Here is a 15,052-nt window from a genome sequence, read left to right as displayed (position 1 = left end):
TAGGATACATTAAGTCATCAATTTCCCCAGTAATCTTCCATATCATCATATCTCATCCTCTGCTTTCCCTATTTCTGCATCATTGGATAGGCTCACAAATAATGGCAATCAGAGAGAGCAGCAACAGGCTGACATCGGTCTTACACAGAGTGGTGGCTATAGGCCTCAGGCCTCTCAGGTGTGTTTTGTTATTAGAGTTGAATAAATTCTTGCAGGATATGAACTAGTGAATTCACCCCTCTACCATTTCTCCATATCTTATGCGAGGCTTGATTCAAACATTTTTATATTAGCTGCTGCATTCCTGAAGGCATTTGATTTGGGGATCCCTGACTTAGATAATATTCAAAGTAAAAATATAAGGTCATGTAAGTGTGGATCACTGTTAAAGGTTATTATGTATATTTATTTGTGTGTTTACCTATATGAGTGCAACTAATAGCTGTACTGATAAGGAACTAATAGTGTCTTAGAGCAAAATTCTCAGATTATTATCCAAATGGGGCAATTTAATTTTGTGAAAGGCAATACAGTCAACCTCACTGAAAGTGTGAGACTAATACTTACAAACTTATTATAATGGTGCCTCTAAAGGTTCAGTTTAATTTTACATCTTTTGGTGAATAAAATCCTTGTTTATTAGGCAATATGAACAATTTTCCAATGAATAATTACATATTTGGTTTCTTTAGAACCATTTGTCTTTGAACGAGAAACTCCCAAATCAATATCTTATAAACTCTTGGTAAACAGGAATACTTCTCATTGATAGACTATAAAATAACTAATAAATTAACAGAAGGAAAGTTTGTCTGCCAGTACCTGTTGCACAATTGTTGTCAGTTCCAAGCAGAGCTGTATGACATTATTCCTTGTAACTGAATAGTCTGTGACAGCAGCAAATGGTGACCTATGAAAGAAAAAGAAAAATTGTGATTAATAGGAACAGCTTTTGAAAGGTTCCAAAATACAATAGCCTAAAATAAGATTTTGAATAATAGGAAATAAATTGTTCTGAAGTTTAATAGTAATAAAAGTATTCAGGATATATTTAAAGAAAAAAATTGAGGAAAATGCTTGGAAGAAAATTAAATTCTAAAATATGTTTGCTTTTCATCAAATTTCTCTCTTTTTAGTTCTTAATATTTAGAAGTTCTTTGATACTTCTTAAAAGGTCTCTTCACTACATTTAAAATAAATCAACAAAAAAAGGAGTACATTAGGCAAAGACAACACTTTAGCTTACTTTCAAATGAAGCGAAGATTCTGAGAACAGTAACTTCTTGAAATAGTGACGATTAAGAGCTAGCAATAATGATAGCTAACACCAAGGACTTACTATGTGCTAGTTACTGTTCGAAACACTTTACACGTACTAAATAATTTTCACAACTCTTATAAGATAGGTACTATTATTATTCCCATTTTACAGATGAGAAACCTGAGGTAGAGAAATGTTAAGTGACAAATAGAAAGTGCTGAAGCCGGTTTTCAAGCCCAGGAACTCTGTCTCCAGAACCCACCCCACCCCACACACACAAACACTAATATATTGCCTCCATGAACTTACCTAGATTTTTATCATGTACTAAACCAATAATTTATGTCACTTCACATCCTTTTCAAAAGTTGGTATATAAATTTTATATATATATATATATATATATATATATATATATATATATATATACACATATATATATATACACTTACATGTATGTGTGTGTATGTATGTGTGTATGTTTGTGTATACCGGGGGTGCCAAAAAATGTATACAAGTGGACACTTAGCCAACGTTGCTCAAGCAGTAGTTCGCTGTAATCAGAAGTGTCTGGACGCTGATGGTAACCACTTTGAGCACCTCTTGTAATTGCAGAAGTCAAATGTGACTTGCATTCATCTTTCATGATCAGTATATATCGAGTATTACAATTTTAATAGTTTTTTCCTTTCTTAAAATGTGTATACATTTTTTTGGCACCCTATGTATGTATGTAGGTATGTATGTATATGTATGTATATGTATGTATGTATAAATATTCATATATATATGAATGTATACATACTGGTATAAGGCCTATATTTTCAAGATTGTTATAGACAGACAGCAGCAGTCTTTCCTAGCAAGCGTTTTCTGTAGGACACAATGAAAGGCTTTCCAAGCCACCAAATGAATTCACAGTGTCTTTTCATTACTTCTTATCCTCTCTGTTTGTGAACACCAAAGGTTTTTGTGGGGCCAAAGCTTATGACTTGAGAGGCCTAGTTTAAGGAAAAGAAAACAAAATCACAAATATAAAAAAAGATATGAAGGTAAAAATTTAGTCAAGTTACTGGAATCTTAGTGCTTTAGATCTCTATTAATCTCTTTAGGCAATTTACTGGAAATGCTTATACAGAACTGCTTCCTGGTTAGAAACTGAATTTGTCTCTTTTCTAGAAAACTCTACAACTCAAGCACCTTCCACTGTCACAGGGGTCCATATAAGAGAAAGTTCCTTTACTGGTTATATTTAAAAAAAACAGATTTTTCACTTACATATTTTTTTTATTTTGGCCATTCTAATAGCTATGTAGTGGCATATCATCATAGATTTGAGTTTCCTCAAGTTATATATATTCCATATTTATGTTATATATTACCTGTATCAATAGTTATCAATATTTCCCTAGTAATTTTCTAATCAGTAATGATGCTGAACATCTTTATATGCGTATCTGCTCAAGCCCTTTGCCCGTTTTCTATTTGGAATCTTGGTATCCTTACTATTGAGTTCAGAGAGTTCTAAATATATTTTGCATCCAAGTCCTTTGTAAAACAGGTGACCTGTAATAGTTCTCAGTCTATGACTTGCCTTTCCATCCTCTTAAATGGGATCTTTAGCAGATCAAAAGCTTTTAATGAGGTCAAATTTATTGACAGTTTCTTTTTTGGATTGTACCTTTAGTGTGATGTCTAAGAAATCTTCGCCTGAACCTAAGTCATTTTTCTTCTAAAAGTTTTATAATTTTATTTTTTACATTTAGGTCTACGATCCATTTTTGAGTCAATTTTTGCATAAGGTGTGAGGTACAGGTTGAGGTTCACTGTTCCCCTATGCCTATGCAAATAAGTGTTCTATCACCATTTGTTGAAAGACTATCCATTCTCCACTGAATTGCTTTAGCTCCTCTGTCAAAAAGCAGCTAACTATACTCATAAAGGTATAGTTCTAGACTCTCCATATGTCTATCCTGCCACCAGTACCACAGTTTTGATTACTGTTATATAATCCTTAAAATCAGGCAATTTCTTTTTCAAAATTGATTATCCCAGTTTCTTTGCTTTTTAACATAAATTTTAGAATCATATTGTATGTAGCTATAAAAAAATCCTGCTGGGATTTTTAAGTGAATTTCGTTAAATCTACAGGGAGACTTGAGGAGAACTGACATCTTTACCAACCTGAGTTTTCTTTTTTCTTTTTAAAGATTTTATTGGGGAAGGGGAACAGGACTTTACTGGGGAACAGTGTATACTTCCAGGCCTTTTTTCCAAGTCAAGTTGTTGTCCTTTCAGTCTTAGTTGTGGAGGGCGCAGCTCAGCTCCAGGTCCAGTTGCCGTTTTTTTCTAGTTGCAGGGGGCACAGTCCACCATCCCTTACGGGAGTCGAACCGGCAACCTTGTGGTTGAGAGGATGCGCTCCAACCAACTGAGCCATCTGGGAGGCAGCTCAGCTCAAGGTGCTGTGTTCAATCTTAGTTGCAGGGGGCGGAGCCCACCATCCCTTGCGGGACTCGAACCAGCAACCTTGTAGTTGAGAGCCCCCTGGCCCATGTGGGAATCGAACCGGCAGCCTTCGGAGTTAGGAGCATGGAGCTCTAACCACCTGAGCCACCAGGCTGGCCCCCAACGTGAGTTTTCTAATACATGAACACAGTATGTCTCTCCATTTATTTAGGTCTTGCTTTCATACATCAGTGTTTTATAGTTTTTACATATAGATCCTATAGAAATTTTGCTAAATTTATATGTAGACATCTCATTATTTTTGAAGCAACTATAAATTGTACCATGTTTTTAATTTTTGGTCTCAATTGTTCAGTTTTAGTATATAGAAATATGATTAATTTTTGTGTATGGACTTTGTATCCTACAGTCTTGCTAAATTCACGTACTGGTTCTAAAAGACATTTTAAAGGTATCTTGGAATTTTCTCCACACAGACACATATTATCTGCAAGTAGGGAAGTTTTATTTTTTTCCTTTCCTGTCTCCACGTCTTTTTATTTCTTTTTCTTACCCTCTGCAATGGATATGACTTCCAATACATTATTAAATAGCAGATGAGAGTGGGCAGCCTTGCCTTATTCCCAATCCTAGGAGGAAAGCATTCAGTCTTCCACAGTGAAGTACACGGTAAAACAATTAGATCTTCAGATTTACTTAATTGAATTTTATTTTTCAACATACCCTAACTCTTATGCTTTAGACACTTTTAAAGTTTTCAGTGATATAAAGATATATACTTGATCTTTTCAAAATAGGATGGTCTTGAAAGGTATTTCAGAAACAATCAGACTCAGGTATTTATTCTAAAAATGAGAGAAAACAATAAACTTCCACTATAAGTAGCAAAATAAACTTCTATAAATAATACTTTCAAACATTTTTAATGATGTTATTGTACAAGGTGATATACAAAGTGATCTGTAAACCTGCAAGTATAGATTGATTTGGCAAAACCATATAAAACTGCAAGAAAGATGAGGTGTGAAAAACAGCAGGATGTAGGTTAAAAATAGGCAAGTAAACCATGCATTGAAAATAAACAGTAAGCTACCAACTGTGATTCATCTCTGAGGTTTTTCCTCTGGGAAAGTTTGCTGTTTCATTCAGGTCAATATTTAAAATGGGAGGAAAAAAGGAATTTTGTTAGCCTTAGATTTTATTTTCATTAAGAAATGTAAGGAGCTGGTTTTTGAAAATAAATCTTATTGAATGGAAGCTCCACTGAAATACTGAAATTGGAATGTTTATGAATTGTAAATATTTTTTCCCTAGCACCTTAACTCTTAAGTCTTAATTCATATGTTTTTCAACGGTATTAAAAGATTGCTCATTGATGCCTTCAAAGTAAAATGATAAATAAAATTTCCATAAATAAAATTCTATATAGCAATTTGAAGTATCAAGAACAAAAACAGAAAAGTGGTACTCTTTAGTATTTGAAGAGAAATACCAATGTGCAAATAAATGCTTAGATATGCTGCATTCCTAAGAAACACTTCCAAAATCCTTAAGAATTAGTCAACGTTCAAAAGGAGATGTAGCATAATGTTCCCTAGGTTCTTCCATGTCGTTGTAAATGGTAAGATTTCATTCTTCTTTGTAGCCAAGTACATTATGCTAAATGAAGTAAGTCAGTTGGAGAAAGACCAAATACCATACGATCTCACTTTTATATGGAATCTAAAGAACTGAATAAATGAACAAAGTAAACAGAAATAGTCTCAGATATAGAGGAAAAACTGATGGTTGCTAGATGGGAGTGGGGTGGGGATGAGGAAGAAGGGGAAGGGATTAGACAGCGTAAACTGGTAACTACAATATTTCCACGGGGATATGAAAGACAGTTTGGGGAATATAATCAATAATGTTGTAAAGATTTTGTAGGGGGTCAGATGGACACTTGTCTTATTAGGGAGACCACGTCATGGACGGTGTAGATGCTTGAAGCTGAAGCTGAATAATACTGAATGTCAACTATAATTTAATATATATATATATATATATATATATATATATATATATATATATATAGTCACAGGATATGGAGTACAGCATAGGGAAGAGTCAATGAAATTGTAATAGACATATACGATGCCAGAGGGGCAACAGATTGGGGGATGGGAGTTATCACTTTGTGAGGGGTGAAATGTCTAACTATTACATTGTTTTGTACACCTGAAATAATAAGTAAATAAAAATAAATTTAAAAAAGGAGATGTAGCATGGAAAGGGAATATGATAAAGGGGAAACAAGAAGGGCTTTGGTATCAGACAAAAATAGATTCAAATTATAATTTTCATACTAGATGAATGGCTTCAGGGAAATTACTTAATGTCTCATGTAAAATGGGGATAATGATACCTGCTTTGTGAGAATTCAGTGAGTTAATATATGTAAAGCATCTAGTTCAGTATCTACAGTTAAATATTTTCGCTTATCTATTTTTTTATTAGTTTCAGGTGTACAAAACAATGTAATAGACATTTCACCCCTCACAAAGTGATACCTCCTCCCCCAATCTATTGCCCCTCTGACATCGTATATATCTATTACAATTTCATTGACTCTATTCCCTATGCTGTACTCCATATCCCATGACTATATATTTAATTATAGTTGACATACAATATTATTCAGCTTCAGCTTCAGGTGTACAGTGCAGTGATCAGGCATCTACACCATCTATGAAGTGGCCTCCTTAATAAGACATGTGCCCATCTGACCCCCTACAAAATCTTTACATTATTGATTATATTCCCCAAACTGTCTTTCATATCCCTGTGGCAATATTGTAGTTACCAGTTTATGCTGTCTCATCCCTTCCCCTTCTCCCTCATCCCCATCCACCACCCATCTAGCAACCCTCAGTTTTTCCTCTATATCTGAGACTATTCCTGTTTACTTTGCTCATTTATTCAGTTCTTTAGATTGCACATATAAGTGAGATCATATGGTATTTGTCTTTCTTCAACTGACTTATTTCACTTAGCATAATGTTCTCTAGGTCCATCCATATCATTGCAAATGGTAAGATTTCATTCTTCTTTATAGGTGAGCTGCACTCCATTGTATAAATATACCACAGTTTCTTAATCCAGTAGTCTACCGATGGGCATTTAGCTTGTTTCCAAGTCTTGATTTTCACTTATTCTTTCTTTTCCTTTCTCCTCCCTTCAAGTGACATAAAGTAAAAATTGCAATAGAAACTTATCATATTGCAAAATCCCTCCCAAATGTAATAAAATCAAATTGCATGCAATTTCCCCCCAAAATGCAATAAAAAAATTCATGCTTTTTAAAAAAAGTATTGCTTTTTAAAAATTAAGCCAGTTGCTTTGCATCAAAATAACCACATTTAACCAACAGAATTATACTATAGTGTATACTAAAGGAATAAACTAAGGTTAAAGACCCAATGCTTGAATATCTGATTGCAGTGGTCATTTTAAACTCTCCAAATTAAAGCAAATCTACACTGACAAATCAAAATATTAAGAATTTTTGGTCAACATCAGTTCTATGGAACTTTTAGAATTAAGCACTTACATTAAGTTCTAAGCTCTTTAAAAACAAACAAAAATAAAAAAGACAAGACATATTCTTAATCTTTTATAAAGAAAGCATAGACAGATTAGTTCTGTTCTAGAACTTAAAATGAAACAAACAAAAATATTAACTGAATTTATTTAGAGAAGAGTTAGAGACTTAAATCAAAATTCTGCAAGTTACTAACAAATTTTGTTCATGTTTATTGTTTGATATTATATAAAGGGAAATAAACTGTATATATTTCTCATGTGGCTTTGGTGAACAAGGACAATGAATTATAGAATATTTGTGCTTAAAAGACAGCTTCAAATTGTAGGTCTTATAATCTTATTAAAAAATAAAAAAAAGAAACAGAGGTTAAGTTCAAGGTTACCCAGGGCTTGAGGCAGAGCTGGAACTCAATTCTTCATCAGCCCCCGGCTCTTTTATACTACATCAGGATGTATTTCAGCAGAGATTCACACTAATGGTTATGGAGAACACTGCTCTTTTGGCTTTTCTACCATTGATTGTTTTGTTTCCTGTGTAGTTTGCGGGACACAATGCAACAAGAGGGTGTGAGGAGTGTTGTCTTGCTCTTTTACTGCTACCTAAAACATTTTTTCTTTGAAAGGGATAAAAGTATAAGTTAAATACAAACCCACTAACAATCTCTAATAAAAGTCTGGGCTATGAGTCAAGAAAACAAATAGCCTAAACATTTCATCTGGCACTTATAGATAAAATCCTATCATATTTAAATTGATTTTGGGACCTTCTGAAATGTATATTAGCCAAGAAGCAGTTAAGATATTCATACAACTTGTGGCAAGAGGAGGAAGCAAAGTCAAGCTCCCAAATATAGAAGTAGGACTCATCACTTGCCTTTCCTCTTTTCCATCACCACTAAAAGATTTAAAATCTATGAAAAGGAGGAAGTTAATATGATACAAAACTTGCTCGAATGACAAAACATTTCACAGAAAAATTTCTTCAAAGAGTTCTCACTTTTAACTCACAACCAATTCATGCATTCCAGTTTTCATGAGTTCTAAGTATAAACACTAAACCATTTCTGATAAGGTCACATATATCCTGATTACCTAATCTAACACATACCGTGTTTCCCTGAAAATAAGCCCTAACCGGAAAATAAGCCCTAGCATGATTTTTCAGGATGACATCCCCTGAACACAAGCCCTAATGCGCCTTTTGGAGCAAATCTTAATATAAGACCCGGTCTTATTTTCGGGAAAACACAGTACTTCAGTCCTTACCCTGCCTAATCTCTCAGCAGCATTTGACCCTACTGACCACTTACTTTTTCCTCTAAAACTCTTTACTTCCATCTTAAATGTTCTCACCACACACACACAAGGTAATTAATTATGTGAGGTGATGGATGTTTTAACTAACCCTAATTGTGGTAATCATTTTGTAAAATACATGTGTATGTGTATCAAACTATCACGTTGGACACCTTAAACTTACACAATGTTATATGTCAGTTATATCTAAATAAAATTGGAAAAAATAAAACACCACCAAAATCTCAATTAAAAAAACAACCAACCAACCAACCAACAAAAACCTCTTTACTGCCTTTGCTTCCATGACATCACTCTCAACTAATTTTCTCCTACCTCTCTGGTTATGCCTTCTTTTTTTCCCCGTCAGCTATACTTCTCATCATCCTTCAGTTGATGGTTCACAGAGCTTCTTCCTCAATCCAGTTCTCTTCATTCACTCAAAAGCAGTTTTTGAGCATCTACTATAGGCTAGGAATTCTTCTAGAAAATTGTGTTATCACTGAATAAAGCAAATGAAAATCCCTACTGTCTTCAAGTGTACATCATATAAACAGTAGTCAGACAAAAACAATAAGAATAATATTAAGTAAATTATGCAGTGTGTTAGAAGCATGTGAATGTTATGGAAAACAAATAGCAGGATAAGAAGAATCTACTCCATGACTCGCCTTAGACTACCATATTAATATATCTACAACTTCAACGATCACCTATATTTTAACTATTCCCAAATCTCTATCAACCACGTATCTTTTATGAGCAGCATACTCTAAAGACCTTTTCATTTGAATATTCTCCAGCCATCACAATTTATCATGCCTGACACTCAACTCAACACTTATCTTCCACCATAACCCACTTCTACTGTGTTTCCCTGAAAATGAGACTGTGCCGGACAATCAGCTTTAATGCGTCTTTTGGAGCAAAAATTAATATAAGACCTGGTCTTATTTTACTATAAGACCAGGTCTAATGTAATATAACATCATAACATAACATAACATAACATAACAAAACATAACATAACATAACATAACATAACATAACATAACATAACAATATAATACAATATAGTATAATACCAGGTCTTATATTAATTTTTGCTCCAAAAGATACATTAGAGCTGATTGTCCAGCTAGGTCTTATTTTCGGGGAAACACGATAGAAGATTTTAAAGTTGATCACAAAGGTGTCTTTCTTTCCCCTTCCGAGTAAAAATTTCACTTTTATGATCAAAATGTTAAATTGCTTTTCATTTAATTGATCACCATGCTATGATATAACACAAAATAAGCATTTTGAGAACCTTTGCATTAATGAAAGCAAAACAGATGATTTAAACGATTTCCTTCAGGTTCTTTTTGTCACATTTTCTCTTCCTATGAAACAAGCATAAAACATCCTTGATGGACTTCATGGATTGCTATGTGTGTGTCTACATGTATTTGTGTGTGTGTGTGTGTGTGTGTGTGTGTGTGTGTGTGTGTACTCATGTGTGTTTGATGTGAATTGGCATTTACTAGGAACATCTTTTTAGATAATAAAAATAATGCCACTATAAAACATTATGTAATATAATAAAATTTCACAACCTATTATAGTGTTCTAGAAGCCATTTAAGTGATTTAATAAACAGCTATATCTGCCATTAAGAAGTAAAAATATTCTCTAATCATTCTATTTATTTATTTAACAAGTACTGATATAAAAAGAAAATATAATGAAATTTGCTAAATACAAACATCGAGGCTGAGCAAATTTACAATTATAGGGTAGATAAAAGTATAAGAAGATACAACTAAAATCAGGTATGCCTTCTTTAAGCTTTCTGATTACTGAGAAGCCTCCTGAAACAAGCGTATTACATTACTTAAGGACTAAACCATATTTTAAATATATTTTACTTATTGATCATTATGTAACTTTGTAAATGTGGTTTAGACAACTATGAGAATTAAATTTTAATGACATCATAATGTGAAAGAAACATGCTGTCTACCAATTAATTATCAAAAAGCTAATAATATATAGCTTAGTGTTCAGATTTGGATTTAATACTATGTTTTATGTTATTATTAATACATCTAAATTTTGATAATATAGAACTAAGTAAAATTACCTTAACTTTTATCTTAAAAACACAAATACCTTATTTTTAATATAAGGCCTCATATTTTTTCAAAAACAAAATACAATTATACATATATATGTCTTCTACTGACATTTATTCAACAAAGAATTCTGGTAAAAGTATATATTATCAGAGTTTCTTATGAAAGACAAATGTATTTGAAATTTTGATTATTTAATCATGTAATAGTATATACTCCATACAAAAACTTTCAAAAATGAAAGAGCTTAGTTTTCTTTAAACAATTACAATCTGTGCTAACATTAAAATGTTTAACCACATATACAATTTTAATCTACCTTTTCCATTTCATATCATGATTAGACAGACATTTGTTACTTCACATTTCTCTACCTGTCCAATCCTTTCACAAGAACCCATTAAATAATATTATATTCAAACTGGTGTCCCAGGAGGATTACTTATGAAACATTTCGAAGATTTTACCTGTCCAACCAGGCAAGTAGACTCTTGGCTGCTCCAATCAGATCCACAACTGAAGTCAGAAAGTCGTTTGGCAATTTTCGGCTGGTTCTCCCATCATAATGGCCACTTCTTCTCCTCCCTGTTATAAAATTCTGTAGATTTTTGGCAGATGCATTCAACTTGTGAGAAAGGGTTTTCAGATTTTCTGTTTCCAAGCCATAATTCTGAATTATAAAAGAGAGAGAGAATAAATATACTTAAAGTTGATATTTTATTCATCCATTAAGATATTTACTGAGTACTTCACTATGTACAGAAAATGAAACTGGTGTTAAGAGCTATAAATGAATTAGATAGGATTCCTGGCCTAGTGGAACCCACAGTCAAGTGAGGATTTGGGGATATATCTTTAGTCTCCGTTTCTGCTATTTCACAAAGTTATATTTTAATTGCAGAATGTTGTCAATATGTTTCTATTGGTTTAGCTATTTCTATTTCTATGTCTAACCACTGAAATTCACTTAAATGCAGACATCATTCTTCCAGCTCATTATACCTTCCAGTCTCTTCATCATGCCCCCCCAACACACACACACACACACACACACCCTTAATTACCACCAATCTATTAGCTCCTTTCTCATTTCTTTCTTCCTTCCTATCTATCCTCTATCATATGATTATCAGTGTATGAGGGTTCCTTTTTTCCACAACCTGTCTGACACTTGTTATTATTTGTCTCATTGATAACTGCCATTCTAACAGGTGTGAGGTGGTATCTCATTGTGCCTTTGCTTTGCATTTCCCTAATAGCTAGTGAAGTTGAACATTTTTTCATACATCTGTTGGCATTTGTATGTCTTCCTGGGAAAAGTGTCTTCCTGGGAGAAGTGTCTGTTTAGGTTCTCTGCCCATTTTTCAACGGGATCGTTTTTTGTTGTTGTTGAGTTGTATGAGTTCTTTGTATATTTTGGATATTAGCCCCTTATTGGAAGGGTTGTTTGCAAATATCTTCTCCCATTCAGTTAGTTGCTTCTGTGTTTTGCTTATGGTTTCTTTTGCTGTGCAGAAACTTTTTAGTTTGATATAGTCCCATTCATTTATTTTTGCTTTTACTTCCCTTGCCTTTGAGGTCAAATTCATAACATACTCTCTAAGACTAAGGTCCTCAAGTTTAGGGACTAAGGTCCCTATGTTTTCTTCTATGCATTTTATTATTTCACGTCTTATATTTAAGTCTTTGATCTATTTTGAGTTAATTTTTATGTATGTTGACAAATAGCAGCCTAGTTTCATTCTTTTGCATGTGCTTTTCCAATTTTCTCCGCACTATTTTCTTTGTTCTATGTTACCTATTTGTTCACATACTTGGCCAGTAGCATGTCTGCCAAGAAACAGTCGTGACTCTAGACTGATTTAACATGGCCAGTCTACTCTTAAGGAATTGGTGCTAAGTTCATACTGTTTTTCTCTTTCAATTATATGCATGCAAAAGCATATGAAAGAAAGAAATGAAGGAACACACTTAGCATTTTACAAAATCGGCTTGTCCATATCTTCAGTAGTGGCAGATTCTCATTAAACACTAAACTAAAAATATTCAATATTGGCACCACATATTTTATAATGTCAATGCTGTTTTATTGAGCTCTTAATTTGAATGTAGCAGGTGTTTAGGTTTTATAATACTTCACTTTATAAATGAGTGAGTCCTAAAAGGATTGCTGTAATGAATTTTTAAGAAATAAATTATTTTGAGATGAATGAACCAAGCAATTATGTTGCAAAGAAACAGATCCTAGCAATTGCAGACATGAAAATTTTCCGGCAAAATGCCTATTATATCAAAAGTACATGGAGAATTAAATGAAAACTGATTTTATTCTCTCATAAATAATTCACTTTTACTTCCCAATAAAAGGTGTATTGTCAGAACATAAATTAAGGGCTACACATTAAACTATATATATTGTATATATACTTTACTATTTATGGTACAGTTAATGCACTGTGCTCCCTATTTAAGCCCACTAAATGATAGCAAAACTATTTGAAAGAGTTTATATACCTCCAAATCATGAACAGCTTACTCTTTTCTAGAATAATATGGCATATAGTTAGTACTTAATAAATAAATGTTGCGTGAATAACAAGTTACTAAATAAATAAACCTTTGATTTTCATCAGTTGCCATAAAATTTATTCCCCATCAGGACTAACTTTACAACAAGACAGATGAAAATATTCCATAGCTTAAAAGAAACAAAAGAATTTGGTAATTATTCTGTGTCTTTATACTAGGAACAAAAACTTTAGAGTCAGAGGCTATGTAGGCAAGAGAGAAAATTACAGTTCTCTGGAGAAAGTCAGAGAACTTCATTCAGTAAGATAACATTAATTTAACATCCTCTATTTGCTAAGCACTGGGTAAGAAGCATATTGGAGGACCGAAAAATCTAAGCAAAGAATTATGATGTGATACAAAGTGTAAATTGCCTTTCCTCCCATCATTTCCCACTGTGCGACAACCAAATCAAAATTCTCATTTTTCTATGAACACCCCATACTCTTTCACAATTGTATTTACACATGGTATTTCATCTATCTAGATAAATTTTTCCCAACTTTTTTGTCTGGCAAACATCTACTCATCTTGCAAGACCCAATGCAAGGCCCACCTATACTTCCTGGACCCCTCAGTAGTGTTAATCATTTCCTTCTGCACTCTTCTGGGGTTTTAATTAAATCTATATTATCTTTTAATGACTGTTGTCTTCTTTACTAGGCTATATACATCTTAAGAGCACAGACTGCCTTTTTCATCTTTGTATTCCCCATGGTAGCACTGCTTGAACATGAATATATAAATGTTGAAAGAAGGAATCAATACATTACATGTAAGGAAAAAGTAGAAAGACCAGTAGAGACATTACAGTTTCAGAGAGACAAGACATAGTTCCCCATTCCCAACAGCAGAACTACTAGTCTAGTCACCTTAGCCTGTTGATGAGGGATCTCATCTCCTGATTTTATAATGGCATGTAGAAGTAAGTCAGAATTCAATGCTCAGAAATTTGCTTTATATTCACTGGAAAACATCTGTTGAATAAACTGGAAGATATCTGCATTTCGAACTTGCTGATTTATAGCCATTAGGAAGCAATGAAAAGTAAGTTTAGTATTTGACCTCTCTGGGGAATGTGAGCAATTTATTGCTGAATAAACACAGAAACAATAAATTTAGTGTTTTGATTTATGTTTTTCTGTGTTAACCTCTAGAACAGCTCAACCACATAATGAAGTTTTCCCAAGAAAATGATGTAACACTACAGTGCTTAAACCCAGAACTGTAGAGGGATTAAAACTCAGCATATGAAGGGATTTACTATAGCTTCATAGCTTGAACATCAAAACGGTCTAGTCATATAGCTTTGATGCCATCCTTTTATGTAAGTAGGTCAGCAGAGCTTGCTGATGGGCCAATTCCAAAGCCTACAGGTCTAGACTATCTGTAGGTAAACCATAATCATCAATCTTTTCTTCTTCAAACTGGCAGTGTAGGAGCCTAACATGTGAGTGGTTCACCTATGAGGGGCCCTGCTTGTGAGATATACACCGAGGACTTCAAGCTCTCACATACCTAACTATCACTGTTCTAGCAGATCTGGCAAATATGGGATTGCTAGATCAGATGCGCATCTCCAAGCCACTTCTATTGCACCGTCATGGCCACTCTGACTGGCACTTGGAGCCCAGTATGCAAAAATACTGTGGACCCTTACCTTACCCCAAATACTCTTTTATTTCAGGCATGATTTCTGTGATCTGATTCAGATAAGGAATAGAGTATACGTGTGTGTGTTCTGGTCTGAATTGATTTCTCT

General features: G+C 33.5%; 1 protein-coding gene across 6 annotated transcripts in view; it reads right to left on the bottom strand.

Annotated features, from left to right (window-relative positions):
• CNKSR2 (connector enhancer of kinase suppressor of Ras 2) overlaps positions 1-15,052 on the bottom strand; it is a 287,389-nt gene that overhangs the window by 212,316 nt on the left and 60,021 nt on the right. For all 6 annotated transcript variants that reach the window (XM_019755412.3, XM_019755413.3, XM_019755415.3 and 3 more), the window contains exons 3-4: positions 11,190-11,392; positions 823-910 (exon numbers count right to left, since the gene is read on the bottom strand). In XM_019755412.3, the coding sequence (XP_019610971.1) occupies positions 823-910; positions 11,190-11,392 (291 nt within the window). The remainder of the gene's footprint in view (positions 1-822; positions 911-11,189; positions 11,393-15,052) is intronic.

Source organism: Rhinolophus sinicus, chromosome 18 (genome assembly GCF_057876585.1).
Source record: "Rhinolophus sinicus isolate RSI-liver-muscle chromosome 18, RSI-T2T, whole genome shotgun sequence".
NCBI lineage: Eukaryota > Metazoa > Chordata > Mammalia > Chiroptera > Rhinolophidae > Rhinolophus > Rhinolophus sinicus.
The sequence above is the reverse complement of the archived record's forward strand: the minus strand, read 5'-3'. Positions and strand labels throughout refer to the sequence as shown.